This window comes from Helianthus annuus, chromosome 15 (assembly GCF_002127325.2).
Source record: "Helianthus annuus cultivar XRQ/B chromosome 15, HanXRQr2.0-SUNRISE, whole genome shotgun sequence".
NCBI lineage: Eukaryota > Viridiplantae > Streptophyta > Magnoliopsida > Asterales > Asteraceae > Helianthus > Helianthus annuus.
In genome coordinates this window covers 11699705-11712104 of record NC_035447.2, presented here as the reverse complement: position 1 = coordinate 11712104, position 12400 = coordinate 11699705, and the positions used below count along the sequence as shown (strand labels likewise).

The window sequence follows — 12400 nt, the reverse complement described above, 5'->3', positions numbered from 1 at the left end:
AAAAATATATAAAAAGGTTATTGGTGCTCGTCCATTAAAATATACATTATTTGAACAAATGTTTTTTAGTTTTATTTTATTTATAAAACATCTAAGATCTAATACAAAGGCAAATAAAACAAAAAACTATACAAACAAAAAATGTATAAAATCTACAAGCATAATGAAATAAAGTTACATGTTCATGGGAAGCTACAATTAATGAGATACAAACATGATTTCTATAAAGATATTTCCTAAAATAACAATTTAAACACATACACAATCAAACCAAATCAACATATTGTATAATTGTACATCCTTGGCACTTTGACGTCCATCGCCGTAATAGTTTTCCAGCATGTATCTTCGGTGTATTTGATGGCATCACGCACGCATAAAACCATCAAGAAAGATCTTCAAAAATCTCGTGCCTCTTCGTAGATAAGGCTATTGATAGGTTTACGCCACATCGCCGGTTTCTTGATACTGTGAAAGCGGTTCCGGAAAACTTTCCGGTGATGCTTTGCTCCTCCTTAACATTTTTCTTTTTTTATAAAAGATTTTGATTTTAACATTGTGTCTATATATATGTGGGTATAAAGGTTGTGTTTTTGGAGGCTTAATTTGATTCATTGATTGAATAAGATAAGAGCAATTGAAAACCGTATGATTATGATCCATGTGATGCCTAACAAAATGTTTTGATTGGTTCACTTTGTTGGTAGTATTAATAACTTCACCCTCAAAAAATTAATTTAATGGTGCTGTGCTTTGTAATCTATTTTTTTTGCTGGTGTAATTATTTATTAGTGTGGTAATCTTGTTATTTGATGCTTTGTATTCTAGAACAACACTAAAATTTAAATTTGACACCACCAAAAAAAATGGTTTTGTACTAGTGCTCAACGTTAGTCAACCAAATAATTATAACTAGTTTTTTTTGGCGTCGCGCGTTGCGGCGAAACCAAGCAAATGATAATGTAAAACAAACGTGATTTGAAAATAAAGTATGCTGTTTAGAAAGCCAAACCATTAGAACGTTTTATTTTATCATCGTACCGTTTTATGATAACAAATAACTTTATTTTGAGTATAACTTTGTTTTTAACAAAACTTAAGGGAAAAATCAAACACAACTACATACTTAAGTTTTTAGAAAAAAAATTATAAATGTAAACTATTAAAGAAGTATCAAATTAATTGATAAATTGATATATGTTTTAAAAAGGAAAAAATAATTATCAATAAAAATGGTAAAGGAGAGATATATGATTTTAAAAAAAGGAAAAAATTAAAAATATATTGTTAAAAGTAAATATAATAATAAACTATTATAATATATGAAATAAAAAGTTATATATTATAATAAAAATAAAGTTACTATTCATGGTCAAAAAAGAAAAAAGAATTATTAATAAAAATGATAAAGGAAATATATGATTTAAAAAAACAGGAAAAATTAAAAATATCTTGTTAAAAGTAAATATAATAATAAACTATTATAATATATTAAATAAAAAAGCTTTATATTATTATAAAAAGGAAAAAATTAAAAATATATTGTTAAAAGTAAATATAATAATAAACTATTATAATATATGAAATAAAAAGTTATATATTATAATAAAAATAAAGTTACTATTCATGGTCAAAAAAGAAAAAAAGAATTATTAATAAAAATGATAAAGGAAATATATGATTTAAAAAACGGGAAAAATTAAAAATATCTTGTTAAAAGTAAATATAATAATAAACTATTATAATATATTAAATAAAAAAGCTTTATATTTTTATAAAAATAAAATTACTATTCATGATCCTTCACTAACAATCTTACTATTATAATAAATCAAAAGGCTTTTGGCTGAGGTGTCAACACCACAAGCCTCCCCTTTGCTCTCTTTCCTACATGGCATTACCAGCCTTCTCCAAATCCACGTGTCATTTTCTTGCGTTTTTTTATTTTTTTTAAGCTGGTAAAAAGAGGTAAAAGAAACAATTAATGAAGGGCAGACAAAACGTTTGAATCTCTATTCTCTCTCTACCTGCAAGTCAAAAGATATGTCCAAAAACTCTGACTTTCATTTCAAGTTTGAAATTTCAAATGCATTCTTTCATTTTGGTTCTCTCTTTCTCCCTCAAATCCAGATCCAAATGAATCATTTCAAATTTCAAATGCCTTTTTCATTTTTCGTTCTCTTTCGCTCCCTCAAATCCAGATACAAATGAAAATTTTGTTCTCTCTGTCCAATGTCTGCTCTGGTGTGGTGGATTCACAGTGGTTCTGCGGCGGGGGCGCCATCACGGTGATACTGTTCTGGTGTGTGTTTCATCCACCGCCGGTAACCTGTAGACGGCGAACACGGTTGTTGGGTTGATTGGCTTCAACAAACGACGGCGGATGTGCAATGGTGCAAATAGGGATTCCAATCTTCTGCAAAATTAGGGTTTCTTACTCCTTCAACCTTATTTCATAGTTCCATTCAATTTTTCACCACTGCTAACCTGATTTGGTCTTTTTTTTTTGTAGTATAGTTTATCTACTCAAATCTAAATGCGTTAACAGGTATGTAAGCTAAAAATATCATTTTTTTTCTGATTTTTTGTAGATCTGGTATGTATATGATATTTTAACATTTTTGTTCTTCAATCTGAAGAGAGTATACATGTTTTTTTTTTAATTTGGGAAGCAAATTAATAAAAGAAATTAGGTATTTTTAACTAGAGTTTGTGTATATGAAGGTGTCCAGATCCAAATGCCTTTAGAAGTTCATCAATGGCTCGAATGAAGCTCTAATTTGGACAAGTGATGATTGACGATGATAGTAGCTTGGGTGGTGGTTTTGGAAGGATTGGGTGTCGGTCTACCATGTTTGGATGCAACTGGAGGTTGTTTGGTCAGGTAATTCGATTCAATATGCGTTTTTACGACGTAATTGGTTTAGTTTTACAGTTTGATTTGAGTAATTTGAATACAATCAGCATTGTATGCATCATATTTACAAAAAGTTAACCCATGTTGATTGATTTGCTTTTTTAGGGCTATGATTCATGGTTTTTTTTTTTTTTGTTGAACTACACATTTATGTTATGATTTTGCATTATATCAAGTAAAAGAGGGTAATCAAAGAGGGTAAAAATATCGGTGATGCCTTTCTTAGGTTAGGGTTTCATAAGTTTGTTGAGTAACCTCAATAGATAGATCCGAGTCTTTAAAAAATTTCTAACGTCTTTCATGGGTTAGGGTTCATAAGCATGTTGAGTCAAGCCCTGCATACATTTTGTTTTAATTAGGCAAAGTTGGTTTCAGATTGTTGTTTACAAAAAATGATGGTTTCTCCATTCTATCATCATGTTTACAAAAATTATCATACATTTCTTTGTTTATTTAGAAGATATGAAGTCGATTATGGGAGACGAGTTTGTACTAAGTAATGGACAAGAGTCAACTGCACAAGATTAGATGATTATTGTCACAGTGAGGCTTAGGCCTTCGAAAGAAAAGAAATTTCAAAGGAAGATGCATCTTATTGGGAACGCACCAACACCACCACCTGTGACGGATCCAAGAATTTATTGAGTGGGGGGGAATGGAATGCCATAGTGGTCAAGGATGCCAAAAATAAACAGGTAAAACGAGGTTTCATTTTTAGTTTTTCTTTTCCACTGACCCATTAGAAATAACATAACCTGTTAAAAAGAAAAAGAAACCAGAATTGCGAAATAAGCATAATCTGTTTGACCCGTTACTTAATGGTAGTTTTCTCTTATTCTTCTACTTGAACTCTATCGTATAAACCCCATTCACATGCATCATTTATAAATGGTAGTTTCCTCTTATTCATCTAAGTATTGTTGAGTTGTTGCTAAAGAATATTCTTTTCTGCATCATCATTTATAAATGTAAATTTACTGAAAAATGGGTTCACAATTTGATAACATCTATTACCAGTGAAAATATAAAAATATTGACATTTGTTTATTATATAAAAATAATTAAAATTGATACTTTATTTAGCTAGCTATACTCAACAGAATACTCCATCTCTTTAAATTAAAGATTGGACCGTTACAACTTTCAACTTGCAAGGAACAAAAAGTGAAGTTTCACTGGGACATGGTCTTCATTAGTATTCTTTTGTCGTAATTAGTGGTGGCAAAGTGGGCAAGTCGGGTGGGTTTTGGTAATGGGTCAAAATGGGTTTAGGTTAGGATGGGTATAGGTCAGGATTTGTATATTAAAAAAAAGGTCGGATGGGTTTGGGTTAGGATGGGTTTAAGTCAGGATAGGTTTGGGTAAAGATGAGATGAAAAAATAATAAAAAATTAAAAAAATAAAAATAATAAAAAAAATTGACAACTGTAAAGGCGATACAAGCATGTAAGTGCAGGATACAACCATGAATAACCCATACTATTATTTTTGTCAAGATTCGTTTTCACCCGAACCAAAATGGCCCTTTTTTCAAAGCCACCTGTTTGACCCGAACCAAAACGACCCTTTTTAAAGCGACCCATTCTGACCCAAACACATCTTGACCCAAAGAAAAATGACCCTTTTTTCAAAGCGACCCGTTCTGACCGGAACCCATTCTGACCCATTATACCCGACCTGACCCGCCAGTTTGGCAGGTATAAAATATAGTAAAAGCTATAATAAATGTGTAACAATCTAATGGGCCAAAACAGTTGAAAGTCAATTTAGCAAGGAAATACCTAAAGTATGAACAGAATCATAGAATATACAAACATTAATCTGTTTCTGCTATTAATTACTTTCAAAAATCATAAAAAGATATAGAGTTTTCATAAACAGAATGTAATCATGAACGACCAGTATTTTTATACAAATATTATTATTTTACAATAAACGAACATCAGCATACTTATATTGACAACCAATATTGTTAGGCTGATCTCAGTTGGGGCCCTTGCCCCACCTTGTGCATGTATCCTGAACAAAGAGGAAGTGCAGCCATCGCTTTGAAGGATGAGACAACTATCTTTTTTTAATATTAAACAAAATGTAGACTTTATTATTTATGTTGTTGATGGATTTATGTAACATTTAATTTTTTTTAGTTCTTTACAGCTAGACCACATGTCCACATGCTTGTGATCCTTCAAGTTTGCAACAATATCTTCCTAGCAAAGAAATTGATGCGGAAATGAAAGAAATTGGAGCTAAAAGGTTTGTGCTTTTTAAATGCATGTACCTAGACAAGGGACTGTTGCAGTGTTGGATAGTCAGGTTTATTTGGTCCAGTCAAGGATAGTCATAGAAGGTCAACAAAGATCATGCTTTGGCAAACCTTGGTCCAGGAGCGGGTCACTAGGTTAATGGAACCTAGTGTGAATAGGTAATTCTAGGAGTAAAAGTCAAGGTGTAGAATGTTTCCCTTTATGTTAAAAAAAGGTTGGATCTATATTATTGCAAATGTAAAACAATCAAAGTCAACAAAGGTCCAATTTTGCTTTCTTGCTGTTAAACTTTAAGTGTGAATGTCCTTGTAGCTATTGTTTTCCATTTAGCTATTGTTTTCCATTTAACTTATTGAGGTTTTAACAAAAAACTACAAGAAAATCTACAAATACGTATCAAGAGTGGGAATTCGTGAAATGGCATGAATACGATAGAAGGTATCACATAGTAGCATAGTATCGTCACCGAAGTTTAATTTATATATTTAAACACTTATCACGTTTTTTTATCTTATTTAATGACATAATTCGATTAATGTAAATTAGTTTTTCCTACCCGGGAAGTTCATTAACCGACTATACTATTGCCCGAACCTCAATTTTTCTTGTAGCTCGACTTATGCCCCTTTTCATAGTCATACCCCACATAATGAATTTTATAATTGGATATGTATGCTCTATACAATATGTGGCATGAATCTTGAAATCTACTTTAGCATCCTAAGGAGATGATGTCCAACTAAAAGTTTGGTTAAGCCACGTGATTGCCCCTCAATGAAAAAAAAATCATGGGTCCATCATTGGTACCGCATAGTAGAAAAGTATCGACACCAAAGTTTATTTTATATATTTAAACACTTATGATTTGGTTGGTTCTTTTTGTAGAGGTGACTCGATTTACGAAGTGACATGGTTTGACATATAAATAAATTTTTCTACCCGTGTCGCATATAAATAAATTTTTCTCCAACGTTATACTCTAATAATCCTAAATTAATCTGTTTCCCGGGTTTAAAATTGGGGCCTCACCTCTTAGAGTATAAGCCTCTACCAAATGAGCTAACCCCATATTCCAATTACTTAATAGATTTTTTTAACACAACCCATAACCCGTGAAACTCACGGGTATATAACCTAGTATATATATAATATAATCATCTGTTGATTTTTCTTGGGTTTGGGTGAATCGTTTGCTGATGTAGAATGAGTTCTATGGACATGGTCTGTATATATGCGATTTTGTTTTTTTGGCCTTCCTACCTATTTGTACTTATTTGGTGAGCATTAAATAAATATAATAAGTATTTATGTGAGATGTAATCAGCCAAATAATTACAATCACCTGTTAATTTTTCTTTTTAATAATAACTATAGCATGTAAAGAAAATGTGTTACCCCGTTGCTTAAACGGTGTCACCTTATTATTAATTTTTAGGTGAACTTTAACAATGGTAAGTTATTCTAAGTTGATTAGACGTCGAAAATTTGTTGGACAACTATTCTTTTTGTTTTCATGTAATTCTCCCGAATTTAAACAGAAAATCACTAATACATGATTTTTTATTTAACTTTTTATTGATGTAATTTCTCAAAAAGGTATTAATATGATGGATTATATAATTTAAAATAAAGTGTACGTTAAATATAAATACAAATCATACATCAAAGCCCATCATCTGGTCCCTCTTAGTTTTAAACCCAATGACCGAAATCTATGCGTAGGCCCAACGGGATATTTTCTAATTTAATCAAAACTAAAGTATATTTAGTTTATTGATAGCTAAAATATATTCAGTTTTTTCATACGAAAATTTCTATGTTAGGTTTGTGTTTTGTATTTGTAACGTCTCAGGATTTTACACCCCTTAATTAACGAAATTCGGTGATGGTTAACAACACTTTTACATGAGGTCTTTTAGACAAGAACACTTTATACAAGCCAGGGAACAAATATTGACATTTAACTAATGAATTTGTGTATCTGTATTTTGTGTATACAAATATGAAATACGTTACATTTTGGGAAAACGGACAATGTTTAATAACCATCTAACAAACTTCATGTAAGTTTTCCATTAGACTTCAAAATCACCATGAATGTCCAAGCTTGACAATTATCTCCCTCCAAGAAAGGATTACGTCCTTTTATTATGTTAAAACGTTTCCCATAGAACGCCTCAGTCCACATTTCTCCTTAGTACATCAAGTGAAAACAGGCGGATCTCATGCTTGATCACACATGCTATCGAGCATACAATAGTGTTATTGTGTCTTCATCAACTGATGGAATAGATTCAAGTTCACTACAACTCTCTTCAGTGAAAAAAGCAGGTGATTTAGGTATAGGAAGTGGTCCCTCACTAACCAACATCAAAACCACTGACCACATAGTTGGTCTATCTTTTGGATGATGTTGCACGCATAACAATGCAATATGTATTGATCTTAGTACTTCAGAGACCACACATGAGGCCTGTAAAGATGCACTCAATAATCCAATAGAGCTTCCATCTTTATACAGTCTCCATGCCTACATCATATCATATCAAACCAAGCACATTTAAATCGCTAGTTTCTGGTCAAAATATTGGTAGTTGCTCTTACAACTTAACTTACATGTCCAAGAAGGTTATCACTGCGGTTTCCATGAGAGAATTCTCTATTTCTCTTCCCGGAGATTATCTCCAACATGAGAACACCAAAACTAAATACATCAGATTTTATAGAAAAACGCCCGTGTACTGCGTACTCTGGAGGAATGTAACCGCTGCATGCAAACAGGTTAAGAAAAATTAAATCTAGAATTTATAGTTGAGTCTCATCTTCCTTCTTTTCTGGTCAAAAGTATTAAAGTTCAGGAGGATATTCTTACTGTGTTCCGACCACTTTCTTTGTCTTTGCAGTGGTATCATGTCCTACAAAATTTCTAGCAAGGCCAAAGTCGGATATTTTTGGATTCATGTCACCATCCAGCAAAATATTAGATGCCTTGAGATCTCTGTGGATAATTTGAAGGCGAGAATCTTGATGTAGATAGAGAATACCTCGAGCTATCCCATGTATTATATTGAATCGTTGAGGCCAGTTAAGCACTAAGCTTCCGGGTTCATCTGCCAAAAGGTGAGTCATGTGTCATATGTTATTGTACAAAGTTGAGTAAGATACTATTTAAAATTATATAGAGTGACTCAAACCAAATAAAAAGCAGTCCAAGCTTCTGTTAGGCATGTACTCATAAATCAAAATCAGTTCATTTTGATGAGCACAATATCCAAGAAGCTTCACAAGATTTCGATGCTGAAGTTTTGCAATACAGATGACTTCATTCTTGAACTCATCAAACCCTTGTTGGGATGTTTCTGAGAGCCGTTTCACAGCTATTTCTCTTCCATCATTTAACACACCCTAAAAGATTACGATTATAACTACAATTAAAAATTTTTGATAGCTTATAATTCTGTAGATTTTACACTTCTGATTTATGATAGCGAGCGATAAGCAATGCATTCCGTTTAAGAAGCATGAAGATGTTACCTTATAAACCGGACCAAAGCCACCTTGTCCAATCTTATTGGAGACTTTGAAGTTACCTGTGGCCCTCGTTACTTCATATAGGCTATAACATTGTAACTCATCAAGCTGATCAATTTGTAGACTTGTATTCTTTGTATCAAGCGCATACCAGTTTCCTACAAATGATTTTGTTACATAACTTATTTGAAGTTGATATCCAATTAACATGCAAAGTGTCAGCGTTAAATACTCCTTCGTGTTACCTTGTCCTTTTATGTGAGGGATTTTCTTTATTTTTCTACAGGCATACGCCACTGCAAAGAGAAGTAGCACAGTTGTTGAAGTTAAAAGCACCACTATAAGTATTCTTTTCTTTTTGTTGGAATTGGACAGGGAGTCAAAAATACCTTTCATTAAGAATTGATAGTAGTTTAGCACATAAGCTGAAAACACAAATATGGTCCACTTTGAGAGAAAAAAAAATGTATACCTTCCAACTCAGAGGCTGCCATTCTTATGTAAATATCTTGATTTGCGTCATACTCTCTAGTGTCAAGAAGCTCATCAAGCCATAGCAAACAACCACTTCCTCCATTTCTAATATCTAAACTTGTATATCCTGTACAAGAGCAGTTCCTTTTGCAAGCTATCTCACATTCTCCAAGGGTCATGCTCACATTATACCATGACCGTCGTGTGTCTGGTACCTTTACTCTTTCAATTTTCCAAAAACCATCCTCATCCCGATCACCACTCCCATTACCACAATGCAGAGGCTTTTTGCGTATACACCCACTTCCCCAATCAGATGCTTCCCATTCTTCTGGATTTCTTGGTTCAAAACCATCCATGCAAGAACAAGGTGGATGCTTGTTAATGCTACAGATTCCATATGGACCACATAATGAAAAACGATCACAAGTATCTACTTCAGCGTTTGCGTACACCATCCAGTCTTTGATTCTCTCAATCCATTGCAAAATCAGTGTCTTGCCATCCCATGTCAAAACCACCCGTTGAAAAACTGTACTTTTTTTAAGTTCATATGTAATATAGATTTCCTTTTCATTCATGACAAAGTCGGATGAGTAAATAGGATCTTCTTTTGAGATAGGAAAACCGCTAAAGGCGAGACCATTCCACGGTCCAAGTCTTCCCCGTAAAATTTCACCATACCACCATAAGTTTTGTGGATATCCATTCGTGTCGTGTATATTCCTATACTCACCCATAGAAGGATCATCAGGGCTCTTCCAAGAGGTCAGGCACCTCTGCAGCCCAGTAACCAAATCCTTCCCAATTTTCATTCCTGGAAGAAAGGTGTCCCCTGGATAGTCAAAACTTTGCCAAATCATTTTATTTTTATTCCACACAACAAAATTTCCGGTGTCTAAAAGCTGTGCCACCAATACAGTATTATTACCCATTGATTTGGATGACCAGACCATGGGGTTCCCGCCACTGCGAATCACCAAGTTTCCATGTCTGCTGAGTTTGAGCATGCCTGATGTATCTGTGATTGGTTGCTCCCGGTTAGCAACCCATACAACAGTACCATATGATATCTTCTTGTACCATATCCCCAAGTATCGGTGCTTGGATTTCTCTGGACTAAAAAAGCCCAATTCAAACGTTTCTCCTTCGGAAACAAGGGTGGCTTTACCATCTTTGATATCTTGGTTTGCATATATGGTATCTAGTGCAGTGCAATCTAATGACAGCAAGATCAAAACAATAAAGAATAATACATGTATGTATTGGTCCTCCATTGATGATCCAAAACATGAAAGCAAAGACAACATTTTATTCATCTTGGATACTTCAAATAGTTATAAATTCAAGAACCTAAAGTCAAGTCATTTTTTCTACGACAGATAGCAACTTTAAATTTAGAGTCATTTTCGGGAGGACCAAGATGAAAACGTTGGTGGGGGACCGGGTTCTTTTTTATTATTATTTTTAGACAAATTCATCAAACCCACATAAGGAATCTAGAAAGGTCCTTTGACCTAAACAACGAGACGTTACCAGAAGATTATCAACAACGAGATGCGGACACAGTGGAAAAAAATATCGGTGCTGGTGAAAGTAAGAAACCGATGCCGGAAGGAGGGAATGAAGTCGGAGGTAGGAACGAAGTACCGGAGCCCGGAAAAAATGGAAGGGAGGAAACGACAGAGATGGGGACGGTGAAAAGAGGTGTGGATGAAACAGCCGACACAGTCATGATCGGGACGATGCTTGGATTCCAGTTACAAGGCTTCGAGAATCAGGTCAGCGAGGTTATTGTTGGTGAAAAGAATGGTTTACAATGAATTTTATGTCAATTAATTTGAGGGGGGTCAGGGACCAAAGGAAGATAGATTGGGTAAGAGGATTAAAAACATCCCACGGCGTTCATTTTTTGGCTATCCAGGAAACGAAACTAGGGGGAATCACAGAATTTTATTTTAGCAAAATTTGGGGAAGGTCGAGATTCGAAATGGCATATGTAGATGCAGTGGGGAGGTCAGGTGGCTTGGTTAGCCTGTGGGACCCGACTGTACTCGAATGTAATGAAGTCATAAGAAGTCAGAGGTTCATTATTGTGCAAGGGCAATTAAAACACACTGGGGAATGGGTGAATATAGTGAATATATACGCGTATAATGATCCAGCTGAGAGAAGGGGGCTGTGGGAAGAGCTGGTTATTCTAAAGCAGTCTCTGCAGGGTTTGTGGGTGTTCTGTGGGGATTTTAATGATGTTAGAGAACCGAATGAGAGAATGAATTCAGAATTCGTGCCTCTTAATGCAGCCTTCTTTAATCATTTCATTGAGTTGGCAGATTTGGTCGAATATCATATGGGGGGCAGAAAATTCACCTATCATTCGGATAACGGACTCCACAAGAGTAAGCTTGATAGATTTTTGGTGTGCAGGGAATTTCATAACAAATGGCCGAATGCCTCGGTGGTGGCACTTTCTAATGTGGTCTCGGATCATAGCCCGATTCTTTTATCGATCCTGGAACAAGACTTTGGGCCTAGTCCAACTAGGATCTTTAATTCATGGTTGATGATGCCAGGAATGATGGATTTTGCAAAGCAAGCGTTGGGTAGTTTTGTTTTTGAAGGTCCGACAGACTTAGGCCTTGCTGTAAAACTGAAGTGGATAAAGTTCCGATTAAAAGAACGGGTCACTGCAATTAAGATGGAAGGGGAGGCGGACTATAAGCAAAAAATGGAGTTGCTGGAGGCTTTGGAGGTACAGGCTGAGGAAAGGGAATTATCACCAGACGAGCTCACTACGAGAGCCGAGTGCAAAAAGGCAATTTTGGAGATGGATAGAGTAAAAATCATGGATCTGAAGCAGAAATCCAGGGTGAAATGGGCAGTGGAAGGGGACGAGAACTCGTCTTATTTTCACAGTATCGTGAACTCGAACCAAAGTTCCAACAGGATCAACGGCCTTATGATAGACGGGACATGGGTGACGGCACCTCCGCTCATTAAGGATTTTATTTGCTCATTTTTTGCACAAAAATTCCAGGAACCTTCCTCTAATAGACCGGGGCTTTTGTGCCCTAATTTGAAGCAGATATCGGATAATCAGGCCGGAATGTTGGTAGCACCATTTACGCTTGAAGAAATTAAGAGTGCAGTTTGGGACTGTGAAGGGGATAAAGCACCGGGACCAGATGGAATTAATTTCAAATTCATAAGA

General features: G+C 34.7%; 1 protein-coding gene across 2 annotated transcripts; it reads right to left on the bottom strand.

Annotated features, from left to right (window-relative positions):
* Positions 1-7103: 7103 nt before the first annotated feature.
* LOC110910640 (G-type lectin S-receptor-like serine/threonine-protein kinase At4g27290) lies at positions 7104-10530 on the bottom strand. 2 transcript variants are annotated; one of them, XM_035984157.1, is made up of 7 exons: positions 9188-10530; positions 8961-9011; positions 8719-8873; positions 8379-8589; positions 8057-8294; positions 7801-7951; positions 7104-7714 (listed from the first exon to the last, which is right to left on the bottom strand). In XM_035984157.1, the coding sequence occupies exons 1-7, from the start codon at positions 10506-10508 to the stop codon at positions 7427-7429; spliced, it is 2415 nt and encodes an 804-aa protein (XP_035840050.1). In that variant the 5' UTR covers positions 10509-10530; the 3' UTR covers positions 7104-7426. The 2 variants fall into 2 exon arrangements, with proteins under 2 accessions (XP_035840050.1, XP_022010944.2); XM_022155252.2 differs by having other exon boundaries at positions 8961-9104; positions 9188-10529.
* Between the last annotated feature and the right edge of the window lie 1870 nt (positions 10531-12400).

Coding starts and splice junctions, on each gene's coding strand:
- LOC110910640 (XM_022155252.2), bottom strand. CDS start 10,508: ATGAATAAAATGTTGTCTTTGCTTTCATGTTTTGGATCATCAATGGAG. Junction 9,105..9,187: donor GGCAGCCTCTGAGTTGGAAG/GTATACATTTTT, acceptor TCTTAATGAAAG/GTATTTTTGACTCCCTGTCC. Junction 7,715..7,800: donor GTGATAACCTTCTTGGACAT/GTAAGTTAAGTT, acceptor GATATGATGTAG/GCATGGAGACTGTATAAAGA.